Source organism: Oncorhynchus keta, chromosome 5 (assembly GCF_023373465.1).
Source record: "Oncorhynchus keta strain PuntledgeMale-10-30-2019 chromosome 5, Oket_V2, whole genome shotgun sequence".
In the NCBI taxonomy this organism is placed as follows: Eukaryota; Metazoa; Chordata; class Actinopteri; order Salmoniformes; family Salmonidae; genus Oncorhynchus; species Oncorhynchus keta.
In genome coordinates, this window is record NC_068425.1 from 22,326,233 (window position 1) to 22,346,152 (window position 19,920).

Consider the following 19,920-nt stretch of genomic DNA (forward strand, 5'->3'; position numbering starts at 1 on the left):
TGTGCTGGCCGTTACCAAAAAACAAGAATAAACCAACAGAGAAAGAAACCCATTAATTGTGCTTTTTAACCCACAAATCCACTTCATCATTGAAATGGGAACAATTTCGAGAGGCACCTCTTTGAAGTTCTAACACCAGATAAGTTCAATAAGAATCTCTAAAGCTATAACAAGGACTGAAAATACAAATAGTAAATATATGTATATATTTATAAAGTTGATCCAGTTCCTTTCCAATTCCCCTTTTTAAAAAATATTGTCTTCTTACGGATAACCTCACATAAAGCATTCCTTATGTGTCAACGTGCAAAGCCCTTATGTTGCCTTATAGAGAAAGTACTGATGTCTTTGTAGTTGATTCTAGTTGTGATGATCCAAATCTGAATGAAACAGAGAGCTTGAGCTGAAAGCAAGAAGGGTTAGTTGTTGGCTACTTTGAAAAGAAGACCTAAGGTGAGGTTGCACACCTCTGGAAGTATCTGCTGTTTTCATCTGTTGACAGTCTGTTGACACAGGAATCCTTGGCCAGCCACCCTCTCGTTAAACAGTTACCTCGTTCTTACTGGCCGTGCGGTACTGGTTGTTGTGCTGGTGGCCTGGGATGTACTGTAGATGGTCCACCGTGTGTGTCCGTCGTGAGGCAAACTGCTGCCTCTTGTTGGTGGTCGGGTGGTTGACGGTGAGCGTGTTGTATGAGTCGTTGATGGTAGTGGGATGGGAGTGCATCTTTTGCATCTTAGCGTAGCGCTCACTGCGGTCTATGACGGGTGTGGTGGGCACAAAGTTAATGTCTACATGGGACATGGCCCGCGACATGGCCTTCTCCCGGAAGTTGGAGCGCCGCAGCGACAGCATCTTGTCCGGCGAGAGCAGGGGGTCCTGGGACTGGAGGCGGTCTGCGGAGAGCAGCTGCTCCTCTGAGAGAATGCGGCTGCCGTAGGAAGAGACACCCATGTTGTAGGCTGAGAGGCCGTAGCCATGGCGTGGGGTCCTCTCTGGGGACAGCACATGGTCCTGGGACATGGCCCTCTGGACACGGTGAGGCCGCTGACGGTGCTGCTGGTGGGGCTCTGTGTTCAGCTTCACCATGTGGGGCGGCTGCAGAATCTGCCGACCTGCCAAGTCTTGGTGTCGCTTCCGCATGTAGTACTCATCTATGTCCTTATCACCTGAGTGGGAAAGGAGGGGGGTGGGAGGAAAGAGGGAGAAGGACAGGAGAAACATTACACTCTATATAAAGAATGATTCTATACCTCCTCCTGAGTGGATCAGCTCAGCAGTTCTACTGTGACAACTCCTACCATTCCCCTTTGATTATGATTGCATTTTCTGTCCTTTGCTTTCATGGGAGAAGTCAGGGGCTCTCTCGCATCACAATAATTCCACTCCTGTTCTGGCGTGGAAAGGACGACACGCCTGCCGCGAGGCAAAACAATCAAACTGTCAGTGATGCGAGTGTTGCACTGCAGGGTAGCCAGTGGTTTGACTCTGCCAAAAGCAGAGGGGCTCTACAGCGAGTGCCAACACTCTCCTGATGTTAAAGTCATTACATCTGCATGAGGAAAGCGGCGGGCTCCTCTCAAATGACTTTTAAACAGGCTTTTAGACCGGCTGGGCCTGGAAACATCAGATTGATGGCACCCTGAAACTACTGTGACTAACTGTCATCTCTGGGGGTTAGATACCTCAGCGGAAGCTAATTTCCTAAGGCCTCAGGAACACACAGAGGTGGTCTAAAAATGTCTGGACAAGACTGTGCTTGACTAAGATTTGAATGATAAGGATTTTGTTTTGGTATGGATATTTAAACCCTCCTCCTTAGATAGATGCCATGCCTGGATAGAGAAGATAACCTTTTTTTCTCTACATAAGGGATTTATTTTCCCCAGCCATGCATCACTAATGAAGAAGACCTGGGTTAGGCTTCTGGCAATTGCGTTTTGTCTTTTTCTCCAGGGGTCCTTTTAGGTGTGACATTATGGTAAGAAATGTTCTTCAACACTGACCCAGAGGCTATAGCTTGCCCACAATAGACAGGACATGTCCCTTAGCTTCATTTAAGTTCCTCTTCGTTCGAGTTATAAGGATTAGGGTTCAGTTTATCCTAAGCCTATAGATCACAGATTTAGAATTGACATCATTGCATTAAAAATACTATGCCATGTTGAAATAGGGGTTGATTTCATGTTGTACTCAGAGACATTTCCACCAACTCTCCTCGGATGCTTTAGTTTTGACATTTCAAGTTGGGAATCAATTTAAATTTGACATTTTAACTGTTGTTAAAAAATGTTAGACCTTTCGTAAATAATTCACATAGGGCATTAAGCCACATTATTAGTATGAAAGATGCAACTTTGCAACCTTGTGTGTTTTGTGTCCATGTTCATGATGTTACAAAGAACAAATGTATGTCCTTCCTTTTTACTTTTATGTTCAAGAGATAGATTCTGGATTCATTTCCTTGCTGCTTTGAATAAGACGTTGCACTTTAACATGCATTCGATTTTGAGAGGGCACGGGGTCTCGAAGGTGAGGTGAAACCACAAACCTGCTAGCTGTGGCTAACTGTCTAGGTATCCCCTTTCCCTTTCCTTACCCTTAATTCAACTGAAGTCTCCAGTCACCCAAATTCAATTCAATGTGGTGAGTATCTGTGGTAGCTATTGATCCCAATACGCCATCATCCGGCCCAGACGGAGCAGTAATCACATAATGCACATACACTTGTAGAAAAACTTGTGAAACATCAATTATAAAGGGATCTTTAGAGGGGATTAAGATAAGACGTGGTAAGAGAAAGGGGCCCACAATAATATCATTTAGCTTTTTGCTTGGCATGGGGATTAAAGGGGCTCTGTTGTTCTGACGAGTGTTCTAATGCCTTTTAAGTTGATTACAGAAAGAAGGAGAAGACCGAGCCAAATAAGATTGCTGCTGCCTCCTCCCTTCCGCTCCACCCACTAGCTCCTTGGAGGGTCTGAGCAGGTTATTTTAGAGTAGTGTCCTCCATCTCCATCCCCGGCTCCCTCCAGTCCTGTCTGACGGACAGGGGAGAACGAAGGAGGGGGAGGAGGAAGCGGAGGAATCACACACAGACTACAGCATAGAATCACAAATGAACCATATTAATTAGATTTTCAGCATCATCTCTCGAAATGGTTTCATTAAAAAAGCATTATATATGTTTTTGGCATTTTTCCAAAGCCTCTCTCCTTGCACAAAGCCACAGCATCTATCAGAGGTATGAGGGACCTCTCCTCTCAGAAGAGCTGTCACTGTACTGTAGGTAGGTAGAGAACTGAAATATTCACTTCTCTGACAAATACTTTAGGGTTTATGGGTCCCAGCTCAAACTGTTTTTCATTTAATTAGATTCCTCTCTGTGATTTCAGTGTGTTTACAACGCCCTATGACATTAAGAGAAGACCCCTTGGTTTGATAAGGGAAATTTAAATTGGTGCATAACATTGTCATGACTGTCCTGACCAGGTCAGGTTACAGGAGACCACAACCCTACAGATTATCTCTCAACCCCAACAGAGGAGGAGAGATCTAGGGGTCTGAAGATGTGGGGGGTTTTATGACCCCTCACGCCTCTGGTAAATCTCAGGCCACAGACAAATTCCTTTGTCCTGTTTCTATGGAGAACCATCCTCAGAACATTAAACATGAAATAAAGGGACTTTGGAACAATGGTTTCCGTCAGCCACAATGGTGATCATGACGATAGATGGAATATGAAAATGTATGTCATTTTTGTTTTGTTATTAAAGGTTAATACGAAAACATTGTAATGTGAAGAGTTTTCCTAGTATATGTTTGATGTTTATACATTGTACGTTGTATGGAAAATATCCAAATCAAAGTGAATGTTTTGGGGAAGATGAAATGTTAAGTTAGTTGTCTAAAATTGGATTTGAATAAAATCTAGACCTTGCCTCATTAACTTGGTACGCCCAGAGAATTGCCCTAAACGCGGTTACGCCCACTTCTGACTAAAGGTTATAAAACCTGTGAGTATAGAATTTACAGGAAGACTACGTGACCCAAGCTGCAGAAAGGTCTAAAAAGTCAACGAAACCCAGAATGCAACGCAAGTTTGAAGACAAAGAAATCCTTTTCTACCCAAGCTACGGATGAGTAGCTGTGTCTAAGCGGGTGAATTCAAGTAGAACCACCTCCATCTCCTATCGAATCGTGGTACCTAAAGGGTTTCATTCCTATGCTGTGAACTCTAAGCTACAGAGCTGTCTGTCCTCAGAAGACCCCTTCCAGAGCAAAGGGTGCGGGAACAGACTCCTAAGCCAAAAGGACACTGACATCGGGAGGACGATCAGGGAGGTGCGCCGGAGTAGTGCGTCATCGAACGTGTGTTTTGTCTATGTGTATCTTTTATCATAATTTTAGCTTTTTAGTAAGTAAATATTAAACTAAGATTTTTGTGGTACGAACTAATTGGTGAGACCCGAGTCCGCGCAGATTCACAGGCTAATCGACATTCAGAACGAGATTGGTAGAGGCAACTGGTTAATTAGCGGCTGTTGTAAAATCGATATTCTGATATTCTTTATAATATGAGAAATAGAAACTCAATAAAACTAGTTTCCCCATGGTGCCCCAGGTTAATGAGTTAATAATTGCTTGATTAAGTTAATCACGCAATTAGAAACTTTAATCATTCGATGAACAACAGTAACTAATTAACTAATACAACATGAATGAGTTTTTTCATCAAGGTTATGAAATCCTTGGATTATTTTATGGTCTTATATCTATCCACTGGGCACAGACATCAATTCAACATCTATTCCACGTTGGTTCAACGTAATTACATTGAATTGAGGAGGAATCAATGTTGATTCAGCCAGTGTGTGCCCAGTGGGTAATGTTTCTATTGAGCAGTACTAGATGAAGAAGCATCTACTCTACTCAGCATCGCTGAGTATAGACAATTCAGATGTTATCAATGTTGTCCACATCAAAGGTTTCGTCACATTGATTCTCTGTGTCCACACTGAGCATAACATACAAGCCTGCACTAGAATACCACACCCTACTTATTTTAATACAGCACTATTGAACATTCGAGCAGGAAGGAACTAATGCTTTTGCATGACACATGACACATGCAACGCAACCAACCACAGGATACTAAAGGAGGAGCATACTGTAGAGCATGCAGCTGTCATAGGGGATAAGGAGAATGGTGAAAGTCAAGCCATCATGCAGAGGAAATATAATGATAATAATCGGGCTGACCCAGATCTCATCTCAGAGACATTAGTCCCATCTTGTTGGCGTCTATACTCGTGTGGGTATGGAGAAATGGCTGTTAATATGTCATTACCAGACATTAGCTACATGACACGGGCCACAGATGGAGCCAAATTACATGACAATTAGATGTCAGTCAATGGGTCGGTAGATGGGGACACTGGGGCTGAATCCAGTGACTTTAACATGTGCTTGTGCATTTCAAGAAACCCATCTCACACACAGAGATGTCTTCCTCTGGATTCAGCTCATAACCCCAATGACTTTGTGCTCATGACTTATGTTTGCATCCCTGTAATAGGCATCCATACAGGGTTACTATTGCATCACAGTACTTGAATGCAATGTGGTCTTCAACACAATGTGTTAAGATCAACCTTTTCTCCCCCCTGTGGACTGGCGGGGTCCAGGCAGGAGATCAAACAAACATGATGGTGTATGTAATGAAAGACCACCTACTTAATTTGTGGAGAGAGGAGTATTTACTTAAGTCAGCTTTGCTCATTGCCGCCAGTTCGTAGTTGGGAGGCAGGTGGGTGAGATTCTGGAAGGAGCGTGAGAAGGACATGTCCAGGTCGTATGGCTCTGTTTGCGAGGTTAGGATGTTGTTCATACGCTGGGGCTTCTCTGCAGGGGAGACAGGAGAGATTGACGCAGTGCAATCAGGCTACAATCAGACAGCCGACAGTCTGGAGGATGCCACAGAGAGGGGCGCGTACACAGGGGGTCTTCACTGGAGGAGACAGGGGGATACAGAGTGTGGGTGTGAGGAGGGTGTGTGGGTGCGGTGGGGGTATGTGGGTGAGGATAGCTGAAGTGGGGACTGTTATGTTCGACTCTTCTAACCGGGATTTAACATGAGTTGTTGTGGGGGTTTTTAAATGTTATTTAAGAGTGCAATTCTGGTGTGCTAGGATTAGTTGCGACTGCAAGTTCACTCGCCACGCTAGCTGTCACTAGTATGCGTGGCACCATTTCGGGTGGCTATGCTGCCTGCCTGCTGTGGCCATGGTTATGTGGGACAAGTGGTTGTGGCGCAGGCAGCTAGAGCGTTAGCAGCGTTAGGGTGGGGTGGAGCATTACCAGTCCTCTGAGGTGCTGGTCAGCGGTGGCAGGTTTAAAAATAGGGCTGGGTGACTATTGTGATAGAGAGGACAGGGACACACAACACCAAGGACCATGTGGAACAGAAGTGAGGCATTCCGTGAGAGACAGAGACAGAGTGAAAGATAGTGTGAGTGTGAGCAAGAAAAGATGGAAGGGAGTAGAATGTGTATTTTGTGTAACAAAGGTCCGGTTCTGAAGCGTTACCACATATCTTAATGAAACTCTACCATTGCAAACACTATGTGGCAGGTAACCCAACAAAGAGAGATACTGGAGAGAGAGAGAGAAAGAGAGCAGAGCAGAGTGAGAAGGTAAGTGAGAGTTTGGTGTCAACTTTGGTTCATTCAGTCTGAACAAAAAGGAAGAGTGAACCCCCGCCTTGACCCCAGCGATATACAAGACATAACTGTCACCAACTGTCACAACAAGAGGTCGACTTATACAGTACGTAAAAGAGAAAGGGAATACACATGTACAGCAGGTGTATATGCGTATTACTTACCATGTCTCATTTGTCTGTGTGCTACATAACAAATCCAAGTAAGAGAAAATGGATCAGTACAATAACAAACATTATTCATAGTATGTATTAATAACCAAACCAATGTGTCTGACATTTTCTGTTTCAAATGACTTTCAAAAGTCCCTTTGCCTTTGAAAATGTTGGCCTCAAAACATACAATTGGAAAACTATCCTGCCATGAGGTTGGAGTCCACAGCTCCACTGATGTTGAAACAGACAGTGTAGCATGGTGTAGCGTTTCAGTGCATTGTGCAACAATGCACAAATAGCTTTTCTTTCTGAACTCATGGTATTTCTCTGCAGTGTTAGAGCTGTGACCACTCAATAATTTCATGCTAAAAAGCATCTCTCTTTTCATAGAAAATCTAATTTAGGAAAATAGATAAGGCACAATATAAGTAATTGAAGTTTTTCAATAACTTGAGTAAGCCGTACAGATGCCATTATAATTCATTTTCCACAAGACCCCGTTTCATTTGCTATCCAAGCTATTCATTTCCCGTCAAGAAAAATGGTTTTGTCCTCGCTTGAATTCTAAAAAAGCATATTTTGACTTATTTCGAATTTAATCAGAGTTCATGTGTCGTACTGGAGCTGATAAAACCATGCATTCAGGAAATCAATATGACTTAATCCTCCCTCAACTTTATTGGGGTAAATGAAGACATCTTTGTAGCATACCCAAGAGCCACTGTGTGTTGTGTGGCAGTATAATCTCAGACTTAAAAGGGCATGGCTAGTATCCATAATGTACTTTCCATCTACCATATATGTCGACAGACGGTTAGTTACTATCTAAACATTTTTTATTACTCATTGGAAAGAGTGAAATATTACCAACCAACCACAGTCATGTTATATATACTGTACTTATGTGAACATGCAAACCTTAAATATCCTTACCAATTTTAGGTGTGTGGGCCTGGGTAAGATCCAGGTGACTATGTTGATAATCATGTTGGTGGCTGCCTATTGGGAAAACAATGAAAAGGTTAGGTTTGGAAATCAAATGAAACATTACCATAGATTCACATTATGTGCATTTAATTTCATGTCAAATAAATGGCTGTTAATACATGACAATATGATCCCTCATTTTTGTGAACATTGACTCTTGTAATGCAGGCTGACTGGACACCACTGTGAATGATCACATAAACATATGTCCCATTGACAGACATTTTAGTAAATTGTCTTTGCGTTACTAAATTCAAAGTAGGAGATCTGTCCAGAGATAGCAGTGGTGTGCTTTGATATCTGACTGATGATTTATGGGATTTTGTGCATCTTTACTCTACTACCCAGTCACATTTTAAGGCAGGCATTTTGTGCATCTTTAGTCTACTACACAGTCACATTTTAAGGCAGGCATTTTGTGCTATTCCCTTTTGAGCAACGAAGAATGAGGGAAGACAGATTTAATCCGAATCGTCAACCTCCTGACATCTGTGGGACTAAATGTCATGTGACAGAGTGAATATGTTCCCTTTATTCAATGATGTCTATTTGGTCAATGTAGAGCACAGTTTCTCCTCTACTACAGCAGCAGATGCAGGACACTGTACCTTATTTGCATTTCAACAAACTCATTGATCATCCCATTAGAACCCTAAACACAAAAGAAACTCAAATAAAATGTGAACTCTTCAGAATGTTTAACGTGAAGTGACAGGAGAGCATCTCCGTGGCGTTAGAAAAACAGTTGCTTTCTTTCCATTACTGTGACTTGCTAATGGAGAGTTGTGACAGTTACAAAAAAGATGCGTGGCAACACAAGCCTTCATTTCATCTTCTGGTTTCGGATAAGTAGCTGGAACTGCGCATAACATACATTTTGCAGGGAAAATTGCTTCCTGTTGGAGAGATTTATGTCACAGCAATCAGCACAGTAGGGTAAAGTACCTTGTTAAACTGGATTTTACCACAGTTCTAAAGGAAAAGCTTTTTAGAAACAATACAACGGAGTAGAACAACAACCAATGGACAACATCATCCAATTAAATGGCAATGTACCGGTATTCCAAATCCCAATATCCTTTACGAACATAAAACAAGATTTGTGCCCAATCTCCCTTCACACTATAGCTGTATTGCCCTGTTCAATCACCCTGTTTGATCAAGGGACCAATTACACGATCTTCAGATGGCTGAGCTAAACTAAACTGCTTTGAGCTTGCCAGGGAAAACGTTTTACACTGAAAAGAAGAGATTCCCTGCTATCTACAAACTGTCTAACAATCAGGCCGTCCCCCAAAAAACGTGTTGGAATACTTCAGGTTTCTAAAGGTTGTTCAAAAACTGATTGGAGTGACTGCTCCTATATCTGCCTTCCTGTTGTATTGGCTTTCTTTTCATAAACGTTGGTAACATTCCGTTTTTCTTATACAGTATGTGCATCCATTTTGTATTGCATCACCATTGATTATCTTCTCAGAGTGGACCTCCTACAGTTGCACGCCTTAAAAAGTTAAGCAAATGTGAACAACCGCAGATGATGTTGTTTGCTGAAGAACACCCACATCCTGTCTGTTGTGTGTAAGGAGGTGGGAAGATGTCATGCCCCAGGACTCCCATATCCACCCACCACTATGTAAATGCATCAACTCATGAATCAGATGTACAGTAGAAAAGTCACACGACTCTCAGAAATTCAGAGGTGTCCAGTCATTTCAATCCAGTCTGTAACGTGTCCAGAAACAGGTACAGGAATGTTTGGATGAACAGCTGTACTGCCTGCAGGGCTCTGGATCATAAAAATAACAATGAATAGAACTGGCTTGGAACCTCTAAATCTGGTATTTTTACTGGTAAACTCCTGGGTACACTCACAAAGACCTCCATGCCCAACCCATATTGCCGTCGTTGGCTTGAATGGGAAACCCATTCTATTCATTCTTATTTCTATGCTCTGGAGCCTGTCAGTGGAGGGGCTTTGTGAGAATTTGAAATAATGAATGCCATATAACAGTATTGTTGGAGTTATACACATCTGCACTTCAGGTGTAGTTTATCTACTGTAATAGAGCTCATTTGGAATGGCTCTGGTGTGTGAAAGTCTTCATTCAGATGTGACAGATCAATGCTTTACTTGATACCAACAATTATTCGCATTTTACCCATTATGAGTCCACATTGTACTTTGTCAATACCCTCAAACCGATATCTCTGGTTATTATAATGAATACACTTTGTTATTACATAGGAACTACATACATACTACATATCTAATGGTTTAACATCCCCTCAACATGTCAGACATGCTTGGTTGAACATAATGCAGGCATTTTGGGCACCACTGAGTGAAACCCTTCCAGGTTCCAGTGGCTGGACAAGACAGAGGGGATCCCACTGTTACCCAGATCCATTTTGAAAGCTTCACTCTGCCTCTGTCAGTGAAACCTGATGGACTGCCTGTAACGATGAGAGCCCACGCTGTGTCATTACCCTGGCCGTGTGTAAAGTGCCATGTGGGCCCTGCAGGGTGGCTGGCTGGGGCTGAGGCTCACCTCAACTCATCTCTCCTCCTTACACCCTGGGGTGGTAGAGGGAGGGACAGGAGCCTGCTGGGGCAGATGCACTGCAAGAACCTACCATCAACGCAGACAGGTTCTGCATGAATATGGGCTTTGTATCGATATGCGCTGAGACCAGAGGTTCTATTGTGCACAATGCAGGGTGTTTTTGGGGTGTGATTATGGTTTGCAGGTGCTGCTTTGTTTCAGTGTACAGCAGCGTAGTTGTTGCTAAAGTTTATAATAAGTGAATATCCCAGCTCTTTACACATTCAGAAGAAATCCGGGACTTCTAATTGTTAAGTTCAAGATGACTAACTGAATCCCTGTGCTTCAAATAAAGAATATTAGTCACTCTACAGACAAAACAACAATACAGATTGGAAGAGAAGACAAAACAATATTGTGAGAGTAAACCTCACGCCATGTGGCACACGTCATGAGGCACAATGAAAGATGACACTTTGAACCAGTTGCAAGGCATGCCTGGATACATCACTGTTGCTTTAAGAAACACTGAGCCACATGAGCTTGAACTAATGCTGGTCTATAACTGTATCTGCCCTACATTGACAAATCTTTAGGGGGTCGGGACATTTTTCATCAAGCTCATCTGCCAATGCCATTACAACGTCTGTTAGTTTTCTGCGTCACGTACTGCAAAGAGTTCCCAGTGATACAACAATTGCATAGTATAAAAAAGTAACAACCATATTGGGAGAGACATAAAAAACAACAGTTGCATGACATAAACCAAAAACATGTTGCAACTTTACCAAACCTCCTCCGGTGGCCTGAAGTTTGTTGATCTCGTGACTTGCTAACAAGGATAAGCACAGATTTATCTGATGTCTCCTTCAATTGGAAAGAAGTAACATCATTCAAAGCTGCCTTTATCCCTGCCTTAGCATCTTATCATCTTCTTGAAGGATCCAAGTTGAATGGAACAGCAACACCTGGAATCATGTAGGAGTCATGGGAGAGAAGCATACAGTATCCACTTGCAAAAACAGCTCTCTATAGATTGGATATGTAACTAAAAAATATATATATATTTTAAATTTAAAAACTACAATTATAATGGCTATACAGAGTCATATGATATGAATTGATGGGATTGGATCAGTTCTAATGGAAAGGTTCTTTTCAAAATGCATGAAGCTCAAAGACAGAATTTGCCATTGAGCTCTACGTATTAAGTGGTAATCCAGAACCAACCAAATGTTTTGCATGCAGGAACATTTCTCCCATAACCTTCCCCAGATAAGATTTGAGGATCAGACTAATATCAGCCTTTTGCACACTCTCTCTATGGCTGTTTCTATTACTAACAGATGTCTATCCTAAAGAGCTGTAAGGGGTGCGAACTGGCGGCAGAGAAGTCAGACGCAGGAGAGAAATAACTGTTTCCAACGGCGCAGTTTATTAACAAAACCCACCGGAAAACAGAATAATAAAATAAAGGGTACATAACCCAACGCACACCAGGACAGACGTGCACAATAAACAATCACGACAAGGACATGAGGGGGAACAGAGGTGTTACGCTCATCGTTTGAATGAGGAGACCAAGGTGCAGCGCGGTAGGCGAACATCTTACTTTTATTAAAATGAACACCGAAAAAACAACAAAATACAAAACATATGTAAAGTGCTGCAGGCTACACAGCAACTATACAAAATCAAGATCCCACAAACTAAGGTGGGAAAAGGCTGCCTAAGTATGATCCCCAATCAGAGACAACGATAGACAGCTGCCTCTGATTGGGAACCATACCAGGCCAAACAAAGAAATAGGAAAACTAGATTGCCCACCCTAGTCACACCCTGACCTAACCAAAACAGATAATTAAAAGGATCTCTAAGGTCAGGGCGTGACAAGAGGGTGAAATACACAACATGTAATTGATGGGATTGGAACCAGGTGTGATGGAAGACAGGACAAAACCAAAGGAAAATGAAAAGAGGATCAGCGAAGGCTCGAAGGTCGGTGACTTCGAACACCGCCCAAACAAGGAGAAGGACCAACTTCGGCGGAAGTCGTGACAAGAGCTCTCATATTCATTGAATAAGCCATATTCAAGAATGCTCAACAACCGAATTCATTTAATTTTCAGTGAAAAATAAAAGGAGTCAGTTTTTCATGGAAGAGATGCAAAAATCCTACCGAATGCAAATGATCAATTCATTTCCATTTTAATTTCCCTTTCTTTATTTTTTTGTTTGAATAATTACTTTCTATGTTTTCCCACAATTATATTTGTATTTTCAGCATAAGGCAATTGTTAATGGGGGAGGCGATGAAACATTTTAATGAAGGAGAAATGCCAGGCATTGTGAAGACACAACAAGCTGGAAAAATAACAACTGAAATGACTTTGCAATTATGAGCTTGGGTTGACCGCACACTGGCATTTAATCACAAAGGTATGGAATGCAAAGTGTAAATGTGTCACGTTCTGACCTTTTATTTCCTTTGTTTTGTATTCATTATTTAGTATGGTCAGGGCGTGAGTTGGGGTGGGCAGTCTATGTTTGATTTTCTATGATTTGGGGATTTCTATGTTTCGGCCTAGTATGGTTCTCAATCAGAGGCAGGTGTCATTAGTTGTCTCTGATTGAGAATCATTCTTAGTCATTCTTAGGTAGCTTGGGTTGCACTGTTTGTTTGTGGGTGATTGTCTATGCAAGTGGCTTGTGTCAGCACAGGTCTCATTTGTAGCTTCACGGTTGTTATTGGTTTATTGTTTTTGTATGCAGTGTTCAGTACTTTCTTTAATTAAATATTCACTATGAACACATACCACGCCGCATTTTGGTCCTCTGATCCTTCTCTTCAGATGAAGAGGAAGAAGACCATGACAAAATGTTTACATTTCAATTACATTTTCTTTCATTTAGCTTGGCTAATTTGTTTTCACCCACATTTTGAAGAGACAAAGTCAATTGTGAAGCTAAGGTAGACCGGTCAACAAACTTGAGCGTGAGTATTGAGATCTCTGAGCACCTCTACTGCAGCTTTGTGCTATGAGGTCCATCTATTACAATGACAGATCAGTGTGTGGCTCTGAATCTCTCTGTCAATCCTCCCTTCCCTCAGAGAGGCCAATGACAGCGGGTTGAGAGTGCTGGTCTAGCGTTCCACATGACGTCATCCCATTATGGGCCCCCGGGAATGAGGCTCTTTGATCCATTTCCATCGATTCTGTATCGCCTTCCCTATCACCTTCTGACTGTCTTAGGCTGAGGTGAATCATGCTCTGGTAGCATACTGCTTCCAGTCAACTGGAGGCTAAAGCCTTCCTCTCCCCTTCAGCCTGACCTTGTGATTCATGTACAGGAAATCCCATCTAACACTGAGCGCTGGACTGGAGGGAATCACATCTAACACCGAGTCCTGGACAGGAGGGAATCACATCTAACACCGAATCCTGGACTGGAGGGAATCACATCTGACACTCAGCCCTGGACTGGAGGGAATCACATCTAACACCGAACCCTGGACTGGGGGGTATCACATCTAACACAGAGCCCTGGACTGGATGGAATCACATCTAACACCGAACCCTGGACAGGAGGGAATCACATCTAACACCGAATCCTGGACTGGAGGGAATCACATCTGACACGGAACCCTGGACTGGAGGGAATCCCATCTAACACTCAGCCCTGGACAGGAGGGAATCACATCTAACACCGAACCCTGGACTGGAGGGAATCACATCTAACACCGAGCCCTGGACTGGAGGGAATCACATCTAACACTCAGCCCTGGACTGGAGGGAATCACATCTAACACCGAACCCTGGACTGGAGGGTATCACATCTAACACCGAGCCCTGGACTGGAGGGAATCACATCTGACACTCAGCCCTGGACTGGAGGGAATCACATCTAACACCGAACCCTGGACTGGAGGGTATCACATCTAACACCGAGCCCTGGACTGGATGGAATCACATCTAACACCGAACCCTGGACTGGAGGGAATCACATCTAACACCGAATCCTGGACTGGAAGGAATCACATCTGACACTCAGCCCTGGACTGGAGGGAATCACATCTAACACGGAACCCTGGACTGGAGGGAATCCCATCTAACACTCAGCCCTGGACAGGAGGGAATCACATCTAACACCGAACCCTGGACTGGAGGCTATCACATCTAACACCGAGCCCTGGACTGGAGGGAATCACATCTAACACCGAACCCTGGACTGGAGGGAATCATATCATAACACCGAGCCCTGGACTGGAGGGAATCACATCTGACACTCAGCCCTGGACTGGAGGGAATCACATCTAACACCGAACCCTGGACTGGAGGGTATCACATCTAACACCGAGCCCTGGACTGGAGGGAATCACATCTAACACCGAACCCTGGACTGGAGGGAATCACATCTAACACCGAGCCCTGGACTGGAGGGAATCACATCTAACACCGAACCCTGGACTGGAGGCTATCACATCTAACACCGAGCCCTGGACTGGAGGGAATCACATCTAACACCGAACCCTGGACTGGAGGCTATCACATCTAACACCGAGCCCTGGACTGGAGGGAATCACATCTAACACCGAGCCCTGGACTGGAGGGAATCACATCTAACACCGAACCCTGGACTGGAGGGAATCACATCTAACACCGAGCCCTGGACTGGAGGGAATCACATCTGACACTCAGCCCTGGACTGGAGGGAATTACATCTAACACCGAACCCTGGACTGGAGGCTATCACATCTAACACCGAGCCCTGGACTGGAGGGAATCACATCTAACACCGAACCCTGGACGGGAGGCTATCACATCTAACACCGAGCCCTGGACTGGAGGGAATCACATCTAACACCGAACCCTGGACTGGAGGGAATCACATCTAACACTCAGCCCTGGACTGGAGGGAATCACATCTAACACCGAACCCTGGACTGGAGGGTATCACATCTAACACCGAGCCCTGGACTGGAGGGAATCACATCTAACACCGAACCCTGGACTGGAGGGAATCACATCTAACACGAGACCTGGACTGGAGGGAATCACATCTAACACCGAACCCTGGACTGGAGGGAATCACATCTAACACCGAGCCCTGGACTGGAGGGAATCACATCTAACACTCAGCCCTGGACTGGAGGGAATCACATCTAACACCGAACCCTGGACTGGAGGGTATCACATCTAACACCGAGCCCTGGACTGGAGGGAATCACATCTAACACCGAACCCTGTACTGGAGGGAATCACATCTAACACGAGCCCTGGACTGGAGGGAATCACATCTAACACCGAACCCTGGACTGGAGGGAATCACATCTGACACTCAGCCCTGAACTGGAGGGAATCACATCTAACACCGAACCCTGGACTGGAGGGAATCACATCTGACACTCAGCCCTGGACTGGAGGGAATCACATCTGACACTCAGCCCTGGACTGGAGGGAATCACATATAACACTGAGCCCTGGACAGGATAGCTTTTAAACTGCACTTTAAGAGCAATGTGGTTTTAGCCCCCTTAGTAAAAATAGTCTTCACTCACCTTGACACTCCACGATAAAGGATGGTGATATGCCATCAATGCCCAACCGTTTGACAATTAGTTATAGAAACTCTTAGCAGGAAGCTTTGTGTTATTTTACTACTTTTTCAGGCAGTGAAAGATGACTTTGCTCAGTATCCCTTTGTTTATCAGTCGCTTCATCTCGCTTTTTTTATCCCAGCCTTCTTTTCCTACCCAACCCAATTTCTTACCCAGCCCTCCTGCAAGTAACCAATCCTGCAACAATCAATCCACAAGATGAGTACACGAGGTGATTGTATCTATTTACATAATGACTGTGATAGATACTAGTCCTACAGAGTTCAGCTTGTTTATCGTGGCCAAGTATCTGCATGAATTGTTTGCTGTTCATCTTGTTATCCCATCTTCAAAATATTTACCTCGTATCTCCCATCTAAAGTTTGCTAATGAAATGATCGCTCACAGCCCGCAAACATTTGGGGACGCTGATGACGCTAATTAATAGTCGTTGGACACAGTGAGGTGTGACGTGTTGCACTGGATGACATTCGTCTCCTAGCATTTATTAAGACACTTGTGATTAATGGTGTGCTGTCCTCTGATAGGGTGAGAGCCAGAGCTGCAGCCCCAGACTTCGAGTGATGGAGAGAAGGCCACACTTGAGCGCCGCTCGAGAATATATGGACCACATTGATTAGTCGCCTTTCCACGTGCCTTCGCCCATAATGATGAGTGCACTTCTACATATCTCAGAATAACAGTGTCTGCAATCTGCACTCCAGCGCAGTTCTGCCCATATTAATTACATATCCTGCACACTGGCAGGATTGGAGAGGCTTCTTTGGGAAGTGTTGGGTCTCCCATTAATTAGCATACTAGGGAAATAATTGACGCCATATGCCTGTCCCCCATGTTTCCGTAGCGGGTGGTGGCACGATGCGCCGCAGCTCGTCTGGCATTTCACATCCCATGGTGAGGGTTGTGTCACCCTTCTATTCCCATGCTTTCTAAATGTACAACCACAGAAATGTGGCATCAATAGGCACTTGCATACATCAAGGTGATAACTATCGGCTACTGTCGGCTCGTAGAGGCAGCTCATTAATTGACTTGTTTGGTGGGGGAGTGTTTGTTTGGGTGTTCAGTGTTCCCTCCAGTAACCCCTTCTCTGATGCTGTGTTGAGGAGTGACAACTAATTAAATAACAGCGGAGTAGCTCTGAGAAACACAGGCCTGGTACCTGTTCAAATATCTAACCACTCCTCTCCTCATAACAGTTCTTATAATCACATGATCTCCTTACCACTGGGGAGGCAGAGAGACAGAAAAGGAGAATCTGTTTCTCAAAATATGGTATTGATGAGATGGAGATGGAAGTGATTGAACCAGTGGCTGATTATATTCGAGGGAGAAACATTGATAGATGGCACTGGGAGATATTGATAGAACATAGATAAATGCAGTGATGTTTTTAGGGGCTTTCACACCAGACTGGTAGGATACGGGCTGATTCCATACACATAGTTCCTTATCATGGAACATTGTCCTTTTTGTTTTCATAGTAGGACTGCATTAGTCTAAAATATAACTAGCATAACATCAGAGAAGATGGTACGTCAAGAAGCAAGTGAAGTATTAGAAGACATTGAACATGTGATGGAGGTCAGGGAAGAGAGATGAGGTGCTTATGTTGAGGCTTATCTAAATGTATGCATGTTGAAGCCGAGATGTTGATGGACAGACAATATTTCCAAGGGAAACAGGAAAAGACAGGTCTTGCCAGATTGAGGGTGAGTCGAGGGAGGGGGAGGTAAAAAATATTAGCTTTCATGATATGGGAGAGCGTATCATGAGAACACTTTTATTCTGAAATGTGAAAGGTTCAATCAGAGAAGCTGAGATGAGAAAAGGGACAAGAGGAAATGAGGGAGATGAGGGATAGGAGAGAGAGAGAGAGAGAGGCTAGAGAAATGATGAGAAGGAGGGTGGAGTGCATGAAAGAGACTGATGTGGGTGGACGGCTGTCTATTGCATCAGAGGAGAGTTTGACAGGGTCAGAGAGGAGAGAGGTTTATTTTTTTATTTTTATTTCCCCTTTATTTAACCAGGTAGGCTAGTTGAGAACAAGCTCTCATTTACAACTAAGACCTGGCCAAGATAAAGCATTGCAGTGTGAACAGACAACACAGAGTTACACATGGAGTAAACAATTAACAATAAACAAGTCAATAACATAGTAGGAAAAAAATCTATATACATTGTGTGCAAAAGGCATGAGGAGGTAGGCAATAAATAGGCCATAGGTGTCACGCCCTGGTCAAAGTATTTTGTTTATCTTTATGTATTGGGTCAGGCCAGGGTGTGGCATGGGGTTTTTGTATTGTGGTGTGTTTTGTCTTGGGGTTTTGGTGTTGGTATTGGGATTGTAGCTTAGTGGGGTATCTAGCAAAGTCTATGGCTGTCTGGAGTGGTTCTCAATCAGAGGCAGGTGTTTATCGTTGTCTCTGATTGGGAACCATATTTAGGCAGCCATATTCTTTGAGTTTGTCGTGGGTGATTGTCCTTAGTGTCTTTGTTCCTGTCGCTGTGTTAGTTGACAAGTATAGGCTGTTTCGGTTTTCGTTATGTTTATTGTTTTGTAGTGTTTGTGTTAATTCGTGTTTACGTTTGTTGATTAAACATGGATCGCAATCTACACGCTGCGTTTTGGTCCGACTCTCCTTCACACCTAGAAAACCGTTACAATAGGAGTGAATAATTACAATTTAGCAGATTAACACTGGAGTGATAAATGATCAGATGAACATGTGCAGGTAGAGATACTGGTGTGCAAAAGAGCAGAAAAGTAAATAAAATAAAAGCAGTATGGGGATGAGGTAGGTAAATTGGGTGGGCTGTATACCGATGGACTATGTACAGTTGCAGCGATCAGTTAGCTGCTCAGATAGCAGATGTTAAAAGTTGGTGAGGGAGATAAAAGTCTCCAACTTCAGAGATTTTTGCAATTCGTTCCAGTTGCAGGCAGCAGAGAACTGGAAGGAAAGGCAGCCAAATGAGGTTTTGGCTTTAGGGATGATCAATGAGATACATCTGCTGGAGCGCGTGCTACGGGTGGGAGTTGCCATCGTGACCAGTGAACTGAGATAAGGCGGAGCTTTACCTAGCATAGACTTGTAGATGACCTGGAGCCAGTGGGTCTGGCGACGAACATGTAGCGAGGGCCAGCCGACTAGAGCATACAGGTCGCAGTGGTGGGTGGTATAAGGTGCTTTAGTAACAAAACGGATGGCACTGTGATAAACTGCATCCAGTTTTCTGAGTAGAGTATTGGAAGCTATTTTGTAGATGACATCGCCGAAGTCGAGGATCTGTAGGATAGTCAGTTTTACTAGGGTAGGTTTTGCGGCGTGAGTGAAGGAGGCTTTGTTGCGAAATAGAAAGCCGTCTCTAGATTTGATTTTGGATTGGAGATGTTTGATATGAGTCTGGAAGGAGAGTTTGCAGTCTAGCCAGACACCTAGGTACTTATAGATGTCCACATATTCTAGGTCGGAACCATCCAGGGTGGTGATGCTAGTCGGGCGTGCGGGGGCAGACAGCGAACGGTTGAAAAGCATGCATTTAGTTTTACTAGCGTTTAAGAGCAGTTGGAGGCCACGGAAGGAGTGTTGTATGGCATTGAAGCTCGTTTGGAGGTTAGATAGCACAGTGTCCAAGGAAGGGCCAGAAGTATACAGAAAGGTGTCGTCTGCGTAGAGGTGGATCAGGGAATCGCCCGCAGCAAGAGCAACATCATTGATATATACAGAGAAAAGAGTCGGCCTGAGAATTGAATCCTGTGGTACCCCCATAGAGACTGCCAGAGGACCGGACAACATGCCCTCCGATTTGACCCACTGAACTCTGTCTGCAAAGTAGTTGGTGAACCAGGCAAGGCAGTCATTAGAAAAACCAAGGCTACTGAGTCTGCT

The 19,920-nt window shown here is 43.9% G+C and overlaps 1 protein-coding gene across 5 annotated transcripts in view; it reads right to left on the reverse strand.

The window, feature by feature from the left end:
* Positions 1 to 528: 528 nt before the first annotated feature.
* Positions 529 to 19,920, reverse strand: part of LOC127930052 (protein shisa-6-like) — an 83,801-nt gene continuing 64,409 nt past the window's right edge. For 2 of the 5 annotated variants that reach the window (XM_052519080.1, XM_052519083.1), the window contains 4 exons: positions 7,811 to 7,876; positions 6,887 to 6,907; positions 5,737 to 5,904; positions 529 to 1,169 (listed from right to left, as the gene is read on the reverse strand). In XM_052519080.1, the coding sequence (XP_052375040.1) occupies positions 541 to 1,169; positions 5,737 to 5,904; positions 6,887 to 6,907; positions 7,811 to 7,876 (884 nt within the window). In that variant the 3' untranslated portion in view covers positions 529 to 540. The remainder of the gene's footprint in view (positions 1,170 to 5,736; positions 5,905 to 6,886; positions 6,908 to 7,810; positions 7,877 to 19,920) is intronic. The other 3 variants (XM_052519084.1, XM_052519081.1, XM_052519082.1) reach the window with 2 other exon arrangements.